This window comes from Sprattus sprattus, assembly GCF_963457725.1.
Source record: "Sprattus sprattus genome assembly, chromosome: 5".
NCBI lineage: Eukaryota > Metazoa > Chordata > Actinopteri > Clupeiformes > Clupeidae > Sprattus > Sprattus sprattus.
Window position 1 is genome coordinate 40,750,590 of NC_137924.1, and position 22,925 is coordinate 40,773,514.

Consider the following 22,925-nt stretch of genomic DNA (forward strand, 5'->3'; position numbering starts at 1 on the left):
CAGAGAGAAACTGTGTTTGTCCGTGTGATATTACCTTGGACCAACGGCTTTCCTTGTAGAGCAGGTCTGCGTATTTGAGTGCTTGGCCCCATTGTTGCTGGTATGAGTGGCACCACATCAGCTCCCAGTAGCACAGGTGGTGGATCTGTCTCCACTGCTGCTGTGCACCGATACACTCCTGGAACGTCTGCTGAGCCTACACACACACACATACACACAAACAGACACACACACATGACTACACATACATTCATCCTCCTCTAACACATGATGGGTATCATCTCTAACAACGATGAGACCGCCTATAGAGATGAGGTAAGGGGCTTGGCAGAATGGTGCCAAGTCAACAACCTGTCTCTCAAAGTCTGCAAAACCAAGGAGATGATCGTGGATTTCAGGAAGCTGCAGAGGGGGGGTCAGGACCCCATACACATCGAGGGAGCTGAAGTGGAGAGAGTCTCCAACTTCAAATTCCTCGGTGTGCATATCAAGGATGACCTAACCTGGTCCATGCAGTCAGGCTCAGCAGTCAAAACTACACAGAAGCGGCTATACTTCTTCAGGAGACTCAAGAAGTTTGGTATGTCTTCTAAAACACTGACAAACTTTTACAGATGCACCATTGAGAGCATCCTCTCAGGCTGCATTACTGCCTGGTATGGTAGCTGCTCCGCTGCCGACTGCAAGGCCCTGCAGAGGGTGGTGAAGACAGCGGAGCGTATCACCGGCAGCCATCTCCCCTCCGTGCAAGGCATCTATAACACTAGATGCCTGAGGAAAGCACAAAAGATTTTAAAGGACAACAGCCACCCAGGCTATGGACTATTTTCATTGCTGCCGTCTGGTAGACGCTACCGGAGCATCCGAACACGGACTACCAGACTCACAAACAGCTTTTCCCCCCAGGCTGTAAGGCTTCTGAGCAGCACTGACCCACTGAACAGTCGCCACCCTCACTTACTCACTGCTCCCCCACTCATACTATTCACTTCCTAGAGATATACAGTATTTGCACAATTTTATAAACATTTGTTAGATATCAGTCTATTTAATGTGATCAAGCTGGCCTCCTAACCTTTTTGGAATCAATGGGATTTAATCAAGGTATTCATTCAGTGTGATTAAATCAAGGTCAAAGTCCTAATTAGCAATCATCCACTCAACTAGTACCTACCTCTAGACACACCCACTACCTGTAACTTATACTGTATAAAAGATGTGAACTCATGTTAGTATGTTGAAAGAACCGTTCGTGCAACATGCGATCGGATTGTCCTGTGACGCTGGAATAAACATATTTCTTATGTTGGACACTTTCCCGAGTTTTCCTGATTATCTGCAAACCTGACCTTGGATCAAAGAAACAGATCTTCTTCACATTTTAACTTATTTTTTAACTTTCATCACTTCACACTTTAAACTGCTGCTAGCCCTTCTAATCTAAATTGTTGAATGTTAATGTCATATTTTATATGTTATATGTTATATTGTTATAGTGTCATAGTGTTATAGTGTTACAGAGCTATATGTTGTTCTCTAAACTGTTGTATGTTAATGTTACATGTTATATGTTTAATTGTCAGTGTTATAGAGTTTTATGTTTTTTTTAGTGCTGTCAAACGATTAAAATATTTAATCGCGATTAATCGCATTTTTGTCATAGTTAACTCAAAATTAATCGCGATTAAATTAATCAAAATGAATCACGATCGCAAATTGTTATCTTTTCTAAATGCCCCTTCAATTATTTTTTTCCATCATTTTTATTTTATTTTAATGCTCTTATCAACATGGAAAAGTGGATTGGCTTGCTTTAAGCAATGTTTTATTTTATTGAAAAACAACATTGCCAACATTGCGGTAGCCTATAGTGCCTTTAGTGCAGTTAAACCATGGCTTAATATTTTTTGCTGCCAGCTGGCTGCCTGTTGACATTTTCAGACAACAGTGAAGCTTGCTTCTTTTGCACAACACAACTTTTAAAGGTAAACTTTCTATTCAGAAGCTTTTTATCATCCATTTCGCCGTATCGCGCTCATCATTTACTCAAACGTGACGTTAGCCTACTACATAGTTTGGGAGGGCAAAAAGAACGTTAATCTAAAAAAATGCGTTAATCGCGCGATAAAAAAATGTACGCCATTAAAATGGGTTCGCGTTAACGCCGTTTTTTTGGTATATGTTATATGTATGACGTCTACTGCGTAGATGATGATGCTTGCCAAGTCGTAAGAATTTTGCTGTGCTGAAGCAATTTGGTACATGCAATAATAAACACACTTTGACTTTGACTTTGATGCAAATAAATGATAGATGCCAAATGCACACACACACACACACACACATGGTAATACACACAAAAACTTACCCTTTCTCTCATAATCACATGCCACACATATATAACGTACAGTGTACAGTGTACAGTGCCTTGCATAAGTATTCACCCCCTTGGATGTTTTACCCTTTTATTGCTTTTATAAATCAGTCATGGTCAATATAAGTTGGCTTTTTGGACAAAAGAAAATCACAAAAAAGCCCTCTTTAATGTCAACGTGAAAACAGATTTCTACACAGTAATGTAAATTAAATAAAAATATGTAATGAAAATAAGTGATTGCATAAGTATTCACCCCCTTTATATAGACTGACCTAATTCAACAGAGGTCCAGCCAATTGGTGCTAGAAGTTAGTTATATAGATCAGGCCGTCCTCACAAACTGAGTGACCGTGCAAGAAGGAGACTAGTAAGTGGTGGTATGCAGAGTCTCTCCCATACCAGCTGCTGAAGCTTGAACTTCTTCAGAGTAGTCATAGGTGTCTTGGTGGCCTCTCTTACTAGTCTCCTTCTTGCATGGTCACTAAGTTTGTAAGGACGGCCTGATCTAGGCAGATTTACACATGTGCCATATTCCTTCCATTTCTTGATGATGGATTGAACAGAATTTCAGGGGATGGTAAGTGCCTTGGACATTTTTTTGTATCCTTCCCCTGACTTATACTTTTCAATAACCTTTTCTTTGAGTTTCTTAGGGTGATCTCTGGTCTTCATGGTGTAACAGTAGCCAGGAATACTGATTACTGAATACTGACCAGTGAATGGACCTTCCAGACACAGGTGTCGTTACACTACAATCACTTGAGACACATTCACTGCACACTGATCCCCATTTCACTAATTGTGAGATTTCTAGCACCAATTGGCTGGACCTCTGTTGAATTAGGTCAGTCTATTTAAAGGGGGTGAATACTTTTTTATTTACATAACTGTGTAGAAATCTGTTTTCACGTTGACATTAAAGAGGGCTTTTTTGTGATTTCTTTTGTCCAAAAAGCCAACTTATATTGACCATGACTGTTTTATAAAAGCCATAAAAAGGTAAAACATCCAAGGGGGTGAATACTTATGCAAGATATTGTATAAACACACACAAATAGACATGAATACGCCCACATTCACGGCCCCACCCCCTCCCACAATCACATGATACACGCATGCACGCACACACACAGCTACACCAACCCTCCCGCCCACAAAATCCCACAAACACACACACAAATGTGCCATACGTGTAAATGCACTTCCCTTTTATTCCTCAGGCTCTCTTCAACCCTTTCTTCCCCTTGTTTTCTCCCCCACTTCCTGTCTCACTCTCTCCCTCGTGCTCCCCCCCCCCCCCCCCCCCCGAGTCATGTGATTTGCATGCAGCCGCGCTCTGATCTAACTCTGCTGACCATGACCTCCCCCCCCCCCCCCCCGCATGTCCACATCAGGACCCGTCCAATGACATCCTAAAGGAACAGAAGCTCTCCCCCTTCATTTGCACAGGCAAACAAATGTCTTCAGGCTGTCTCCCAAGTCCATTAGGCACGGCTAGATGTGTCCACCAGGCAAGTCCTCGTCAGGGTTCTGACCACATGTGTTTGACCACATGTGTTTGTGATGAGAAAGAGAGCTGAATTTGTGTTTTTTGCAGCTTTGGCTGTTTTGAAAGGCAAAGTGAGCCCCGTGCGTTTTGCACAGCCATGTGCATTCCCTCAGTAGAAATCACTGGGATTTGCCTGTGGGATTCACCAGTTCAGCTGTTTGGAGATCAGTGCTTCACGTGTACTTCTCAAGGGCGACCAACCGTGACATGGGTTTACTCCAGAACTGATCCTGGGTCAGTGGTCTCCTGCTTATCCAGGTGCTGTCCAAAGCATCACACGCTCTTGCCCCTCCTCTTCCCCCAGCATGGGCCTCCCTCCCCGCTCCAATTTGTGACAACCTCCACATCCCCCCCCCCCCCCCACCCCTAGCTTGAGTGCGTGGGCTGGCCTGTTCTTGAAGAGCTGCCCTCTAGCACAGCTATCACTAGTAGAGTGTGTATCGTCTCCTCTAACATCCCTGCCCCCAACTGTGATATCAGGACCTTTCCCTTAGTGTCAAACTCCCTCCCCGGGCTTCAGACTGCGTGTGCTGGGCTGTTCTGAAGCAATGCCCTCCAGCAAAGCTATCACTATTAGATTGCATAATATCAGCACACTCTCCACGCACAGTGTCGCAGATGAGTCAGATACCCAGCAGTACGAGCTGACTGTCTCCCAACGCCGCCCCCTACTGGTGCACTGCCCCTGTGAGACTCCTCTCTTTATCTGTACACTCTCTATGCCTGACTCAACTCATCTACGCCTGACTCGACTCCTTAATAAGAGTCAGGAGAGCTCCGTGGCTAATCAGGATCGAGGAGACATTTCTCCTGATTATCCCAAACTCGCCTGACTTTAATTAAGGAGACCCGCAATAGGAATCCGCAGGTGCAGGACTGATTTGCACTGCTTCTGTCTCCAGCACGTGCCATCTAGGACTGCAGCAAAGGGTTATATTGATCCTTCTTTGTCCTTGGTTGTCCAGGTTGAGGCCTCTGAGACTGGCGTGGGAGCTGTACTCTGTCAAAGGCACACCTCCCCTATTAAAATGTATCCCAGTGCTTATTATTCTTATAAGCCGTCTTTCACAGAACAAAATGATGATGTTGGGAACAGGGAATCAAGTTGGCCTTGGAAGAATGGCGTCACTGGCTGGAGGGCTCTAGGTATCCATCTTGAATACATCCGCTCAGCTAAGTTTTGTTTACATTTTTCTGTCACCTACCACCCAGGATCTAAGAACACCAAAGCTGACGTACTGTCTAGGCTTTATACCAATGACTCCAAGCCCACAGAGCCTGACACAATTCTGCCTGCTTCCTAGAGGTAATGGATGCTGTTTAGCATCAACATTATTCGGCCTCAGATGATGCAATGTTCATACAGTGATCTGTTCTGGGCATCCTGGCATTTCTCCGTCAGTTGCCTAATCACTCCGAAATTCTGATGGAAATTGATGTCCCTGACACCAATTCTTGGGCCCAGAGATGGGCCCGTGCCCGGAAGTCTGAAGCGGACCAGCGACCCAGACCTGCTCCCATCCAGGAAAGTGGGCGTGGTTGTCAAGTTGTGACATGGACTTCAGTTCCATAATCCACTCCGCTCCTCCCAACTCTCTCTCAGCTTGCTCAATAACCATGAATACTAGTTTCACCTGCTCTGTTTCTGAACTCTATTGAAATAGTTTGTTAGATATTAGCTGATCTTGTCACATGCTTCCTTGCTAACTCTAATCTAATACTACTCCTGTAATTCAGTTCTGTGCTTCCTCCCGTGTTCCATCCTGTTTATTCTCTCTGTTACTTCTGTTTTAGTTTTCGGATTGACTTTTCTGGGCTTTGACCTTGGACTGTTTTTTGGCTACTCGAGTGGCCTCTTGCAGAATAAATGTTTCTCCAATTGGATCTAGTCTGTCATTAGCACTGCACTGCTGGGTAATCACATGATCAGTGGCGCCAGGATCCTGTAACCACTGAGGCTTTATTGTGATACTTGTGACAAAAAGATGACTGAATGACTGTGATTAAACTAGATTGATTAAGCCTCTGACATGTTTCGAAGCCAAGCTTCCTGGGGACAATATTTGCATACATTTCACGGAGCAGTCTGTGTCAGAGAGTGTGTGAGGGGTGAATGGAGGACACGCACCTTCTCAAAGTTGCCCCTCAAGGTGGCAATCCTGGCTGTGTAGAACAGTATGATTGAACCCTACAACACAAACACAGTTCCAGAGGCACATTAGACAGGATAGGGGGTTACATTCTGCAGGTCACTAAAGGTCACTCTACACTCAACATGAAGGCAAATAGGGGATAAATAAAGTACAGTGAATAAAGTCTTATAAATGTGTGTGTGTCTGTGCTAACACCTTAGGGAATTTTTCCTGGTAAGGCTCCAACAGGGCCTCTGCCTCGATCAAGTTACCCTCACCAGTACCTGAAAAACACAGATGCACCACCCAAATACAGACCCACACACACACACACACACACACATAAGAAAAGCATAATTAACTAATACTGATCAACTCATCTGGAAGTATTCTTATTAAAGTTTGGTTTGAATTGTGAGTGTGATCATTTATCCTTGCGGACAATGCGGACAATCCTGCCATCAATATCAACTAGAGATGCGCGGATGGGCTATTATTTCATCCGCAACCGCATCACAAAACGCATGATCCGTCCGCTATCCATCCGCACCAATTTTTTTGACCAATTTTCAAAACCGCACCCGCCCGCCACCCGCCTGTTGTTTTTAGGTATAGGCCGCTGCTGAAGCGAGGCTAGAAAGTTCTTGAAATGAGACTGATCCAATGCCTCAAAGATATTTAAAGGATAAAGCCCCTAGTATGAAAGCCTTTTGGCTATGTTGTAGCCTATCCCCAGAATATTATCAGTGAAGTGACGTCTGTCTCCGATCGATGCACAGGGAGAAACTTTAAAATAGCCAAGCACATCGGCAAACCTGACCTTACCATAGGCTAGTAGGCCTACACTTTTTTTTATCATTGTAATAAAACGCAATTTGGTACACCATTTTAATATGCTAATATAGCCTTGTTTTTAGTTTAGAAGGAAACGCAGAGTCTGTTAGCCTAATTCCGAAATTTCACCGCATTGTAGGCTTTATACTGTAACAACCCCAACACTTGCCTGCTTGCCTTGCAAATCAAAGTTTTCCGACAATTTTTCTTACCTTCTTTCATGTTACTGAGCTAGAAGTTACTGAGCTAGAAGTTTAAGTTGTTCTGAACATCTCGCGCTGCCAATGCCCAATGTCACTTCTGAGTCAAATCACTCCATCAGCTCTTTGAAATTCCTTATTCCACGAGTGGTATAGGCTACAATGACTGGCTGTTTTAAAATATAACTAATAGCCTAACGAAACAAAATAACCCAGGCAGTTTCATCTACGACACGTTAAGGCTTCTTCCAATACTGACAGCTGACTCATAGCTTGCAGGTTTGCGGCGTTGCAAAGAGACGCGACATGATAGGGGTCATCACTTAATTTGAACTTTTTTGCTTCCTTTGTTTGCTTTGTATGCATACACGGAACTAGGCCAATTTACTGCCTGATGAAAATTTGATTATTTAAAAATGTGCTTGGATGTAGGTAACGACATTTAACAACGTGTAGATATTTTGAATTTCGTTGGGTAAACCGCCACCCGCCCGAATTTAATAAAAATATTATTTTTTGTCACGTCACCCGCCCGATCCGCGGTTTAACCGCGGAGTCCGCTGGTGCAACCGCCAACCGCGCATCTCTAATATCAACAGGGACACTTCAGTAAGTAGGCCGGGGTAACCACTGTGAATTGTGTGTCTGAGGACACAGGAGCCTACTTCTGCCAAAGCCTATTTCTGTGTCTTTATTAATAGATGAAGACTGCTGTCTGCATTTTTCAGTACCAGTTAATCATGACGCCAACTTAAAAATGTAATGTCACCCACACAAGAATGTCAGCCAAATCCCCTGAGGGCTAAAAGGGCTTGGCTATAATGTGTAGGATAGGTACCGGTTTTAGGACACTTTTAAGTCTGGCTTGGGCGTGGATGTCTAACCTGAATGAGAGGCATGTGTGTGTGTTCTCCCACTGTGAAGCATGTATCATGTGGTGCTGTGCCCACTGCAAGGCAAGTAAGTGTGTGTGTGTGTGTGTGTGTGTGTGTGTGTGTGTGTGTGTGTGTGTGTGTGTGTGTGTGTGTGTGTGTGTGTGTGTGTGTGTGTGTGTGTGTGAGTGAGTGAGTGAGTGAGTGAGTGAGTGAGTGAGTGAGTGAGTGAGTGAGTGAGTGAGTGAGTGAGAGAGAGAGAGAGAGAGAGATGGCATGAGAAATGGAGAATCAAGAAAGGCTAGCAACCTCTGATAAAATTTAGAGAAATATATATTGAAATAATAAAAGCCCCATATTCAAGTGTGGCGATTTTGAGTAGAGTAGCAGTTGGAAGAATAGTCAGCCCTTTTCTTGGCTTAGAGGTGAGATAGGATCCTGGCCGGTAGTTGGTGGTGCCTTTGTCTGGTAGTCCATTAGATGGTGTTTTATTAGTTAAGTGGGAGATGATGTAGTGTGTGTGGAAATTTAGAGGGTGGTGTTGATATGTGCAGTACTTAACTGGGCGTTAGTATGTGTCACAGTGTAGTGGGTAGTATGTAAGTATGTGTCACAGTGTAGTGGGTAGTATGTGTCACAGTGTAGTGGTTAGTATCTTAGCATGTGTAGTAGTTTAGTGGGGAGCATGTTGGTATGTGATGTAGTTTAGTGGGTGTTTTTTTACCCAGTATGAGGCACACGTAGGTGTGGTAGAAGAGCAGTGTGAGCACGCTCAGTATAGACCTCAGGCTGTGGCTGCCTGCCCCCTCCCTCAGTTGAGAGAGACCAAACTCCTGTAGACACACACAACGACACGTTACACACAAACACACACACACACACACACACGCATACGCCAAAACAACACACTCAAACACACACAAAGACTCACCCTGTGCCCTGAAAACCCAATGACCTCCAATAGCCTCAGTACTCTTGCTGGTAAAAGCGACAGCATCTGAGACACAGAGAAAACGAGGGAGGGAGCAAGAGAGAGAGAGAGAGTAAGAGAGAGAGAGAGAGAGAGAGAGAGAGAGAGAGAGAGAGAGAGAGACACACAGACAGTCATAATGTTACTTTGATACCATGTTTAATTATACACTGGAATTCTAATCTGTAATTCCACTTACTTCCACTTGGAAGGTTATCATGTTACCAGATTGCTGGCAAGGCTACTGCTTTACTGTGGTTAGCTTAGCCTACAATGATATTTTTATACTCCCTGGGCACTGAGTTTCTTTAAAACCGTTCTTATCACCGCAGTCAATTGTACAACCACCTAAAATAAAAATTGTACAACACTAGGTGGCAATAGTGGGCACCAGTGGTCTCACCCCACATGAAACCACAGTAAGTCACATTCATGAACTAAGAAGTCCCACATTAGTAAACATACTCTTCCTCAAGCAAGTAGGGTACAATTTTAAGGTTTAAGGTGAATCGTTTTACTTTTTACTTATGTTTATTTTAACTCTAGATGAATTTTTGTCAGCATGTTCCATAGTGCTTACAGTATTTACGTTTTTTTTTGGCATAACTATACAGTTAATTATGGACTTAGGCAAAACCTGCGCGTTGAAAACATGACTTGTCATGGTTCCGGTTCTGTTGGTCTCCAACTCTGTATGTGTGCACACACATGTTTGGTTTTGTGTGTGTGTACATGTATGCGTGGGTATGTGAGTGTGCGCAAGTGTGTGTGTGTCAGTTGTGAGGCTCATATGGTTGGGTGTGTGTTTTTGTGTGTGTGTGTGTGCGCATGCACAGATGTGTGTGTGTGTGTGTGTGTGTGTGTGTGTGTGTGTGTGTGTGTGTGTGTGTGTGTATGTGTGTGCGCATTCACAGGTATGAGTGTGTGTGTTTCTGTTTGTGTATGTAAACGCATGCATGGTTATGTGAGTATATGTGTCTATTGTGAGGCTCACCAGGTTGAAGGAGCCAATACCCAGCCTGACTCCGCCTTCAAACTGTCTTAAGGCCTCTGTTTGCACACCGCCCTCCTGAGCCACACTCAAGAGGTTTTGGCATTCCCTGCGGACAGGAAATGACATCACCAGAGGAAATGACATCAGCACTTCCCAGCACTTTTCAATTAACTTATGAGGTTGCTTCTTCTTATGATGTAATGGCTTATCTGATCTGTTTTTGCATCTGACATGTCCTGTGGGGTTGGGGGGCTTACTTGTGCCTCTGATATGTCCTTTGGGGGGGGGGGGGGGGGGGGGTGTGTGTGTGTGGGGGGGGGGGGGGGGGGCTTACTTGTGGATGTGATATGTCCTGTGTGGGGGGGGGGGGCCTGCTATGTCCTTTGTGTGTGTGTGTAGGGGGGGGGGGGGGGGGTTGCATCTGAAGTGTCCTGTGTCTTACTTGTAAATTTGGTAACTTGTGCGGATCTTGATTCCTCCCTTGATGAAACTGATCATATTTTCATCCTGTGGAGATAGAAGAGGTGTTCATAGTTGTCATTATCTGTATCCAACAAAACGGTCTGTCTCTGTATCGGTATTCGGACAGAAGACCGGACGTTTACTAAACTAGAACCTGAACTCAACATAAAAACATTTTATGAATTGTCTGAACCCACCTACCACCCCCTGAGGGACATTGTGTGTCTGTGCTAACACCTGCATTTCAAATAGAAACCATTTAATATAAATATATAGAAAAATATCCTTCAATTGAAGGGAATGAGCCTAAATTACAATGATTCTGCATTCCTGTGTCTTGACATATTAAGACTCTACTTCATGCACTCTACTTCTCATCATGCACTCTCACTTCTCCATTGCTAGCTTCAGAAAACCACTTGTTGTCGTCAGTTGAACATGGTGGTTAGTGGACGCAAAGTCAAAATCCCATGACACCTACTGTATGGCTGATCTTAAACTGATGGATATTGACTGAAATACAAGTTTTTTTTTCAATATTTCAACAGTTTTTTTAGAGAATACCAATATTCCCCACTATAAATCACGTTTATACATTGATTTAGCAGAATTTCTGCAGCCCTGTGGTTAATACTAGGGTGTGTCCTATACATGGGAATTACGTTTTTCCTGCCTGGTAGTTAGTAACATGCACAGCAACTCTGCTAGATAAAGCGTCAATGGGTGTCTCTCTCTCCCTCCTTCATGGATTTAAATATAATAATTAATGTATGTACATGCATACTCACCTGTACAAAGGTTAGTGTGGCTTTTTGTAGCAGGCACTCAGCATAACAGATCTCTGCATGCATCTCCTCTGTACAGAGAGACAAACCTTTAAACATAGACTTACAAACCATAAAGAGACTCTACAAACACACACACACAGACACAGACACAGACACACAGACACACAGACACACACACACACACACACACACACACACACAGACACAAAAAGACACACACACTTACCCTCCTTCAAGTTGTCTGAGGCTTGTTTGGTCATCAGGCTGGAAATTGAGCCCACTACTGAAATTCTCTTCCTGAACCTGAAAACATCAGACAGGATAGTACAGCATTCACACACACACATATACACAGCATTCAAACACACGGGTGACTCATGCAGTGACTGTGTTCTGGTCCTGAGTAAGTTTGCATTATGGTACTGATCCTGGTATCCTTGGTAGTTTCTCTGGAGTGTTCGTTTGTGTTAAGATCCTGGGCCCTAAAGTCCATTGCACAGGAGCTCAAGCTATCCTGTGCTGTGTGGAAACATTTCGCTGCAGGCGCGCTGGAACCTCTTTCATGCCGGCGGTGCTGCAGGCTCTACTGAAAAATGTGACATCCATAGGCGGAGATCCCGGGGGGGACAGGGGGGACGTGCCCCCCCCTACTATAAAGTTGTCCCCCCCTCCCCCAACAATCATTGTAAACACAAATAAATAATTTTGAATAATATAGTAATATGAAATAAAAGCCCGCCAACACAAGCGTTTTTGTGTTTTTTAAGTGTTGAAAAATCATGATCCCCTATTCCTCAAAGTGTTTTGTTTCACATGCTATTTACGGGCAGGGCTACTGTCAGCTCCCTGTTTCAGTCAATCAGCCCAGTAGCCTACACCATGAGTCGTCAGCAGCCAGCCCCAGGACCAATTCAGTTTCTTTTATGGATGATGTAGCAATCTGTGTTCGTAAGATAAAGGGAGTTTCTTTTGTGGTTGATGCAGCAATCTGTCTCTTTATTCCAAAAGTGCGCAATCTTTTTTCCAGTAAAGTGTGCAATATTTATTCCAGTAAATTATTTACTTATCCCCCCCCCCAGGAATCACTCTTTGGAATGTTACCATACATTGTCCCCCCCTACAAAGAAATGGGATCTCCGTCTCTGGTCACGTCACAACAATATGATATTAGTATTTAGAGGCTAAAGCACTGATTGTGACCACTAACTGACATTTAAAAAACATTTAAAATACACCAGAACCAAGTATAAAATAGTTCTAATAAATGCAAACTTTATTTCATTTTTCCGTAGCCAGTACACATTCACTGCCGGAGTTCAATTTATGCAAATGTCCTCCATCATCTACGATGAAATCCACATACATAGCCTAAATTTAGCCTAGAGGCCGAAGTTGAAATTGGCTGGGTATTGCCTAACAATTATTGCCTATCGCTAACGAGAATCTAAACATGTAAACAGATCCAAAAAATAAATGAACAACAACAAAACATACACCGCGTTCCACATTATTATGCAAATTACACTTTGCTCAGATTTTCCTAAATAGTAATGCACATTCAGTCAGTATAATTTTCAAGTCATCAATTGTATAATTCAAATTTTATTGAACAAACCTCCTAATGATAAGTATTTTTTCAAAAATAAAAAACTCAAAATGCAGTGTTCCAAATTATTATGCAGAGGTTCAAAGTCTCAGAGTTTCAGGATATTTTATAGGTTGTAAAGAACTAAAAATTGTCATTTGTTGAATTTGCAGCATTAGGAGGCCATATTTACTGAAAAAAAAAAAAAAAAAAAAAAAAAAAACACATCCTAACAGGTCAAGTTACATGTTAACATAGGACCCCTTCTTTGATATCAACTTCACAATTCTGGCATCCATTGAACTCATGAGTTCTTTGACTGTTTCTGCTTTAATATCTTATCAGGATGCCATTATAGCCTCCCAGAGCACCTGATTGGATGTGAACTGCCTTCCACCCACATAGATCTTTTGCTTGATGATGCTCCAAAGGTTCTCAATAGGGTTAAGGTCAGGGTAAGATGAGGGCCACACCATGAGTTTCTCTTCTTTTATGCAAATAATACCTCTGGGGCATTGGCTGCTATAGCCAATGACCCAGAGGTATTCTTTGCAGCATGAGATGGTGCATTGTCATGCATAAATATGACTTTGCTATGGAGGCGCAGCTCTTCTTTTTGTACCACGGAAGAAAGTGGTCAGTCAGAAACTCTACATACTTTGCCGAGGTCATTTTCACACCGTCGGGGACCCTGAAGGGGCCTACCAGCTCTCTCCCCATGATTCCGGCCCAAAACATGACTCCGCCACCTCCTTGTTGACGTCTTACCCTTGTTGGGACATGGTGGCCATTCAGCAACCATCCACTACTCCATCCATCAGGACCATCAAGGGTTGCACGGCACTCATCCGTAAACAAAACAGTTTGAAAGTTAGTCTTTATGAAGTCCTGAGCCCACTGCAACCTTTTTTGCTTGTGAGCTGGGTTTAGGAGTGGCCGAATAAGGTTTAAGGACACTTGCAAACCTCTTGAGCATCCTACATCCTGAAGTTCGCGACACTCCAGAGGCACCAGCAGCTTCAAACACCTGTTTGCTGCTATTCAATGGCATTTTAGTGGCTGCTCTCTTGACCCTATGCATTTGTTTGGCAGAAATATTCCTTATCTTGCCTTTGTCTGAACGAACCCACTTGTGCTGTGAATCAGTGACAAATTTCTTCCCCGTCCGATGATCATGCGCAATTCTTTTGGAAATATCCAATGTTGTGATACCTTGACAAAGGTATTACACTATTTGCCGCTTTTCAGCAGCAGAGAGATCCTTTTTCTTCCCCATTTTGCCTGAAACATGTAGCTTGCTTAATAATGTGGAACATCCTTCTTAAGTAGTTTTCCTTTGATTGGGCTCACCTGGCAAACTAATTATCTCAGGTGTCTGAGATTGATTACAATCATTCAATTAGACCTGAGACACAATACCACCCATGACTTTAATTGAAAAACAAAAAAATGAATGTTTATGACCCATAAATCCAATTTGCATAATAATGTGGAACGCGGTGTATAACACAATCGATTATGTGGCATGTTCCAGATCTCGGCATAAATTATAAACGTCATTAACATTCACAACTCCTGTGAATCCACAATAAAGAATTCGAAAGTTTGGTCTATGTTAATTTCTTTTTTGGCTTATTGCTAGTCATTGCGACAGTAATGCGTGAGTGGAAAGTAGAAGAAGGTGCTGCAGCATCTCCATCTTCTATCTCGTCGCATAATCCAAGTTCATTTACGTTTTTCTTCATCCGTTACAGTACCAACTTCAGCACACACACGTGAACCTCATTTAGCAAGATCTCCATGCATGCCTGTGATAACTAAAAACTAGCAAACCCATTTGTTTAACATTTATTTTCTTCCCCAACGCATAAATATGTATTAAACCGCTTAATTATATATTTAATACATAATAATGAGTAAGAGCTTTATTTATTTTTCCCTGCCTGGAGCTAGGGGGTGCAGCAGCGCCCTCAGCACCCCCCTTCCCGCGCCACTGTTTCGCTGACACACCCATGTTTGTGCTAAGGATCTTGCTCATGGTATTATATTAGCAAAATGGTTTTACCCAGTTATTAAATTATCTTTAGTTCATGCACAGCAGACTGACTTTGTTTGTTGCTTTGCTCATTGCCAGTTGCACCGTGAATTAGATTCAATTAGGGCCTCCTGTGTGTTGGATTGTGTCGTGTTGAGATCCTGTGTGCTGGGTTGTGTTGTGTTAAGAGCCTGGTGTTGTGTTTTCCCTCTGGGTCTGTGTGCTTGTATTTGTCCTCTGTACCTCTGGCAAGTTTGCAGGGCATCCTTGATGGTCGTCATGGCAGCCTGGATGTCTCTGTGCTCAAATGTCATGGCCGCCTGCATCACCAGGATGCTGCTGTAGCCCAGTGCGTGATACATGCTGTCTTTAGACCTAAACACACACACACACACACACACACACACACACACACACACACACACACACACACAAATGTTACATACCAGCTTAAATGCACATAAATGTACACACTATATGAGACAGAGTCAAATTACAAAGCAGTCAACATTCCACCAATACTTAGAAACCAATCACACACACACACACACACACACACACACACACACACACACACCACACACACCACCATACCAGGGCCTGAGGAGGTCCAAGGCTTCTGAAAACTTGTTGTTGAGGACCAGGTTTAGGGCCATCCCGCACTCCTCTATGGAGGTCTGGAGGTCCATTTTACAAGCCCTACAATCACACACACAAACACACACACACACACACACACACACACACACACACACACACACACACACACGCAAGATGTACCATTAAAAACCTGTGCTTCACATTCCCTGGTGTCTTTGGCCTCCAGTATGTGTCTATCTGACCTACACTTGTATATAACATTTAAGGCGAATCATTTTAGTTTATTTTTCTAATTCTTTAGCAAAGCAAAAATTGTATTAGATTCACATTTGAAGAATAATGGCTCTTGGGAATCATGAGTCCCTATCAGTAAATGCAAAAGGAGAATCCCAAACGGCTGACTCCAGATCAGCATCGGCCTTGAAGGTTCAGGATGATTTTGAATAAGTTAGATGAAGTTTTGAGCCATTTTTACCCATACAATGCAGATTTGTATATAGAAATAAGAATGTTTGTCAATATTATCACCAGCATTGATGTGTTTTATTACAGTGCAGTCATATAATTTAGTTTACAGCTCAAAAAACACATTTAAGGGTGCGGTTACTAAGGGACAAGAATAAAAACATCTTAACTCTGTCTTTCTTTCTTTATTTACCTTCATTCTGCCTCTTTGCTCTCCTCTACATTCCAGAGATTTTTTTGCAGTGCATTTTTCTAGCTCATAAATCTTAATCTCTCCCTGTCAGTTCTCCAGCTCGCCATCTTTACGTAATCTGTTAAGTATGGCCTTAAGCTATGTGTGAGTGAGGATATTATGAATGTGTGTGTTTCCCTTTTGAGTGTCATCGCACAAAAATAAACCACACAGTCACAATTCTCACATTTGCTCATATGCAGACACGCGAGCATGCACACACACACACACACACACACACACACACACACACACACACACACACACACACACACACAGCAGTACTTACACTGGGATACGATCGAAGGCATCTTCAAAACAGTCCTGCTACAGACAAAAATTCAGAAAGGTTAGCAATGCTCAATATGCGTAGTACATGTGAGGGTGGGTGTTGTTGCAGTATGTGTGCATTCAAGGTCTTCCTGGAGTATCCTTGGCAACATACAATGTTTTGTTTCCCGGAGCACATTTGCTCTATAATGCAGAAATAAAAAAAAATCCATCACAAAAAAGTAAAACTTTTAGACTTACAGTATAGCCTAACTTCATTAACAGGCAATGGGAAATTGGCAAAGAAATGAGCAACGAAAAAAATCCGCAGAACATGAACCAAAGCTAATTTAATAACTTGAAGAAATCATATTTGGGAAGATCCTAAGCGCACACATGGGCAGGTCAGCGCAATGATGCGCGTGACTGACTCGTTCATTGCTTTGTTCGTTGCACGTCACTGAAATTAGGGAGCACGGACTGTTTGGCATCAACACAACAAAGATGTTGCTGATTACCCTTAAGAATTGTGAAATGACTGTGGTAACCTAGGTGATCTTAGGCGTAGCCTGTAGCCTGTTCATTAACAGCAGCGTGGCTTCAATGTCTGTATGTGTGCACGAGTATGTGTGTGTGTGTGTGTGTGTGTGTGTGTGTGTGTGTGTGTGTGAGAGAGAGAGAGACAGTGAGAGAGAGATAGCATGCACAGTAGCAGCAGCAAGTTTATCTGTAGATGGTTTATTAAGAGCATCAACCATATGTTGACAGAGCAAAAAAAAAGATAGCAGAGAGATAACTAAAAAGAGAGAGAAAGATAGAGAGAGCGTGAGAGGGAGAAACAGAGAGATAATTATAGCCCTCTTAATCGTTACATAAATCAGTAGAGCAGCTCCCGCACTAAGAGAGTGTCCCTGTGTGTATGTGTGTTTGTGCATGTGTGAGTGTGTGTGTATGTGTGAGTGTGTGTGTGTGTGTGTGTGCATGTGTGAGTGTGTGTGAGAGTTTTTGTGTGTGTGTGTGTGTGTGTGTGTGTGTGTGTGTGTACGTGTGTGTGTGTGTGTGTGTGTGTGTGTGTGTGTGTGTGTGAGTGTGAGAATCAATCACTCTGTGCATGCATGCCAGCATGTCCAAAGGGCGTGTAAGCTCTTTAAATGCCAATTGACTGTCTTCAATAACATTAAAATCAGATCACAGTGAGAAAGCACATTAAACTAAGACCTGGTAATTGTGTGTGTGGTGGTGGTGTGTGTGTGTAGTTTAAACCAATGTTCCATTATATTAAAGGATTATGGAATGATACTTACATAGAGATCATTGTGGAATGTCTGTGTGAGTGTGTGCATGAGAGAGTATATATATATATATATGACCATGTCAGAGGTATAAGTACATGTTTTAATGCAAAGGCACTTGTGGATGTTTATGTGTGTCTTATGTACACATTTTTTGCATGCTTTTGTGTGTGGGTTTGTTTGTACACATGTTAGTGTGCAGTGGAAAACTCTGCTCCAGTTCAGGGTAACAGAGGGCTAGAAAGGGGTCATATTCACCACTCTCTTCTTCGCTCTCTCTCTCTGTCTCTATCTCTGTCTCCGTCCCTGTCTCTCTCTCTCTCTCATTCTCGCTCAGACACACGGGTACAATTGTTAACCTGCTTGTTACTGACAGTCTGCTAATGATCTGACTCGCCTCTAATGAGCCTGTGATTGTATGTGTGCTTTTGTGTGTGGGTTTGTTTGTACACATGTTAGTGTGCAGTGGAAAACTCTGCTCCAGTTCAGGGTAACAGAGGGCTAGAAAGGGGTCATATCCTCCCTTTATGTCATTCACGCATCAATACCCTGACACACACACACACACCACATAGTCCTAGTGTTTCTGCGTCATTCACCACTCTCTTCTTCGCTCTCTCTCTGTCTCTATCTCTGTCTCCGTCCCTGTCTCTCTCTCTCTCTCTCATTCTCGCTCAGACACACGGGTACAATTGTTAATCAGCTCACCTGCTTGTTACTGACAGTCTGCTAATGATCTGACTCGCCTCTAATGAGCCTGTGATTGTATGTGTGTCTGTGTGTGAGTGGGTGTGGGTGTGGATGTGTGTGAGAGAGAGAGAGAGAGAGAGAGAGACCAGCGGTAAAAGCAGTGACCCCCGCTCCTATCATTTCAAAGCCCTGCAATACCAAGAATTCAGCAAAGAAACAGATCCCCACACACACACTAACACCCAACTAACAACTGAAATTAGGATACACCAAATTGCAAAAACAATTAAGCAAAACTGTATAACCCATTGGAAAACACAAACAAAAATACAAAGTAAAATTCAATCCTATTTGGCCCTAAACTAAATAAGAAATAATACTCTAGCACCGTATTTGACCCTAATCACAGCTTAAAATCTGAGAATCATGTTGACAAAGTACAGACTCAGTGAACACAGCCTGGCCATAAAGGTGGATAGGCACAGACAAACCTGGCTGCCCAAGGATAACAGACTGTGCTGTCACTTCGATCAAGGAACAGTAGAGACAGAACTGACACAATGCTCAAAATACGAGGACTAGAACATTTATTTTAAGATTGGTGAGGTCCTCTCTGAGTTCCTGCTGGCGAGCAGTGAGGAGAGGCTTTCATAACCTCATCGGATAAAATGAGGAGTGGCTCGTCCTTGCTGCACAATATGTTACTTCCTGCCATAAACGAAGGACAGCTCAGTAAGGACATACAGTGCCCTCCACAAATATTGGCACCCCTAGTGAATATGAGCTAAACAGGCTATACAAAAATATGTCTTTGCTGTTAATCCTCTTGGTGTTTCACTCAAAATATTCACAAAAATCTTACCCTTTCATTGAAGTAAAATTATTGAAAGAAAAAAAAACTGTTGACATTAAATAAATATTTTTCCCCAAAACATGTGTGCCACAATTATTGCCACCCCTAGAAAAATCTTGAATTAAAATCTAACTGAAGTATATTTCCAGTCATATTTTACATTTTTAAGTTCACCTGTTTGATAAGGAACTATGAGGTCAACCATGACTTCCAGTTCCACTGGCTTACAAATATGAGGTGACACAGACCAAATTCCATTAGCCATTCATCACTATGGGAGAGACCCAAATAACACAGTGATGATGTGCGACGAAAAGTTGTTGAGCTGCACAAATCAAGAAATGGACACAAGAAAATCTCTATTAAACAGTTGAAAATACCCATTTCCACTATCATGGAAATAATTAAGGAGTTTAAAGCGACAGGAGATGTTAGGAATCAGCCTGGAAGAGGACGTGTCTGTACATTGACCCCACACACCATGAGGGGGATGGTTGTACTGGCAAAATAATCTCCAAGGATCACAGCTGGAGAATTGTTGAGGTAAGTTGAGTATTGGGGTCAGAAAGTCTCCAAAACTACCATCAGACACCACCTACATCATCACAAGTTGTTTTGGAGGGTTGCCAGAAAAAAGCCTCTGCTGTCAATCAACAACAAACTAAAGCGCCTACAGTTTGCCAAATGTAAGTCAGACTTTCAATGGGACCGAGTTATATGGTCAGATGAGACCAAAATAAAGCTTTTTGGTAACAAACATCAAAGGTGGGTTTGGCGTAGACAGAAAGATAGCCATATAGAAAAGCACCCCATACCCAATGTGGAGTATGGTGGCGGATCTTTGATGTTGTGGGGCTGTTTTTCTTCCAAAGGCCCTGGACATCTTGTTAGGATACATGGTATCATGGACTCCATCAAATACCAGCAGATATTAAATGAAAACCTAACAGCCCCCTCCAGTAAGCCTTAAATTGGGCCGTGGTTGGACCTTCCAACAGGACAATGATTCTAGGCACACCTCAAAATCAACACAAAAATGGTTCACCGACCACAGAATAAAGGTTTTGCCATGGCCAACAGTCCCCTGACCTAAACCCCATAAAAAAATCTGTGGGATGAGCTGTAGCCAAGTCTACAAACGTTGACCTCAGATTCTGAAGGATCTGAAGAGATACTGTATGTAGGAATGGTCTCAGATCCCGTGCCATGTGTTCACTAACCTCATCACACATTATAGGACAAGACTCAGAGCTATTATCTTGGCAAATGGAGGCTGCACAAAACATTACATTAAGGGGTGCCAATAATTGTGGCACACATGTTTTGGGGAAAAATATTTATTTGATGTCAATGTTTTTTTTTTTCTTTTAATAATTTTACTTCAATGAAAAGGTAAGATTTTTGTGTATATTTCGAGTGAAAGACTGAGAGGATAAACAGCAAAGACATATTTTTGTATAGCCTGTTTAGCTCATATTCACTAGGGGTGCCAATATTTGTGGAGGGCACTGTATATAGTATAGGCCTATGTCTATAATAGACAAGAAAGACACAGACGTGTATGTACACAGATGATGACTAGACAGGCAAACATGTAGGGTATACAGCTTAAGTAGAGACCTAACCCAGATACACCCTTTCTAGATAGCTCTCCCTTCTCTCTCTCACACACACACACACACACACACACCCTCTTGAACACACATGATGACTGGATGACTGGATGACTGTGCTGTGCAGTATTAGTTTAAGTGGATTACACTCATCAAGATCACAAGCTTAGGCAGACATGTACAGACTGTAAACATTCATATGCCCACATACATACAATCATGCAACAATGTAAAAAACATCCTACACTCTAAACTCTCTCTGACTACCTCTCCTTGCCACACACAAACAGACGCAAGCACACACACACACACACACACACACACACACATAACCAAACACCTGCAATGGAAAAACACAAAGTCCAGGTGGGTAATATGATCTCTTTAAATGGATGAAGAGCGTGCACCAAACTCACAGTACATCACTCTAAACACACACACACACACACACACACACACACACACACACACACACACACAGATACAAATGCAGTCTCCTTGGTGCAGTATTAGGTGCATTAGTATGAAAGAAGCCATACTGGTTTCTTATAACTGGTTGCATTAAATGCATCTGTTTTGCTTCCACATACAATCAAACGAAAGTAATCTCTTCCTAAATAAATCTTGGGTCTATGTGTATGTGTGTGTGTGTCAGTATGAGTGTGTGTGGGTTTGTGTGTGCTGTACAGAGAGAGAGAGAGAGAGTGAGAGAGAGAGAGAGAAAGAGAGAGAATGTCCCAGTGTGAAGAGTGTCAGTCTGGTTGGAGGACACTCGATAGCTAACTGAAGGGTTGTGGGTGTGAGCTCCTCTTCTACTGTGTGAAGGATGGGGAGTTTATTTTTCACAGGCTGCCACTATCGTCAATGGCGGTGGTAAATATAATAATTCGATGTACTTAATAAAATCGTATTTTTCTTATGAACTATCATTTATAGTACACCGTCATGACTTGTAGTGACTGTTGTGTCTGGCTAGTATTGGGCTACATGGGGACAGGCAGCGCAAAGTCACCGGCGGTCACAGGTATCAATTTCATAACCGAGCCAGCTGGAGGACAAGAGTGCGGCATCAATTTATCGTGGCTTTATTTTCTCCTTTGGAGGTTTGCGTCACGCTGATTACATAATTCACTGAAACAAAAAGTTGCAATAAAGCTTTGGCTAAGACCCCCCCCATCTTACAGTTAAGGAAAACCTAATCATGTTGAGGCTTTTGCAGTAGTTCATAAGCGGCTATCATGTGGATCAGGCAGCCCCTTGTCTTATCTGTAAAGTCGGGCGACAGTCGTCCGCTGTAATCTGAGCTCTCCCGGTTCTTTACGCGCTGGCTCTGGCTTCCTGATTTCCGGAGTGCTACGTCGACATCCCGAGCTCCAAAAAAAATACACATACTGAGACTTTCAAGAGCGTTGAGTCGAATATCTCCATAAACCTACAGCTGTTTCCGAAGAGGTGTCACGTCCGTGGCATGCTGACAAATGTGCACTAACATTTATTGTAACCTTCACTTCACCCCTCAAAGATCAGCGCCATCAATATGTAGTCACAGGTGATCACTGATCACACAGACGCACGATTCACTCACCTCATCGATGTCGTTATTTCCAGCTCCGTTTCCCACCCGAGCCATCCTGCAATCCCTGAGATGATAAAACGTTGACAAGCGACTCTCTCCAGGGGCAAAGCCAGTCCGACTACCGCAACATCCGTGGTGAACGTGGCATAGCGTTCAGCCTAAATATGACTTGCCCTGTCTGCGTTTGGTGCGCGCAGTCGCCCGCTTTCTTTCCCCCCCCAGTTCTCCTACCCGAGCTGAGCCGTCTTCCGCTAGCTAGTCCCTACCCCCTTCTCCCTTTACACTCCCTCTCGCTCATTCACTCGGCCACGCTTTTCGTATCTCACACACACACACACACACACACACACACACAAATCACGTTTCACAGTGGAATATTTGCAGCGGCGGGGACCTCAGTCGTTGTGTTGACGTAATTACGGAACACACCTACTGCCTTGGTGATAAAATACACCGCAAGAGCCAGTCAACCCAGCACACCTCAGGTCACGGTAGCTGAACGACGATATGTGTTTGTAAAAGTATGACAATATTTC

The 22,925-nt window shown here is 43.0% G+C and overlaps 1 protein-coding gene across 2 annotated transcripts in view; it reads right to left on the minus strand.

The window, feature by feature from the left end:
• Positions 1–22,535, minus strand: part of ttc39b (tetratricopeptide repeat domain 39B) — a 28,146-nt gene extending 5,611 nt beyond the window's left edge. The window contains exons 1-13 of one of the 2 annotated variants that reach the window (XM_080838284.1): positions 22,399–22,535; positions 16,385–16,422; positions 15,393–15,497; positions 15,042–15,173; positions 11,405–11,481; positions 11,179–11,246; positions 10,371–10,435; positions 9,929–10,034; positions 8,896–8,961; positions 8,689–8,797; positions 6,275–6,342; positions 6,055–6,114; positions 35–196 (exon numbers count right to left, since the gene is read on the minus strand). In XM_080838284.1, coding sequence (XP_080694410.1) covers positions 35–196; positions 6,055–6,114; positions 6,275–6,342; positions 8,689–8,797; positions 8,896–8,961; positions 9,929–10,034; positions 10,371–10,435; positions 11,179–11,246; positions 11,405–11,481; positions 15,042–15,173; positions 15,393–15,497; positions 16,385–16,422; positions 22,399–22,443 — 1,101 coding nt within the window. In that variant the 5' untranslated portion in view covers positions 22,444–22,535. The remainder of the gene's footprint in view (positions 1–34; positions 197–6,054; positions 6,115–6,274; positions 6,343–8,688; positions 8,798–8,895; positions 8,962–9,928; positions 10,035–10,370; positions 10,436–11,178; positions 11,247–11,404; positions 11,482–15,041; positions 15,174–15,392; positions 15,498–16,384; positions 16,423–22,398) is intronic. The other variant, XM_080838285.1, reaches the window with a different exon arrangement.
• Positions 22,536–22,925: the final 390 nt, after the last annotated feature.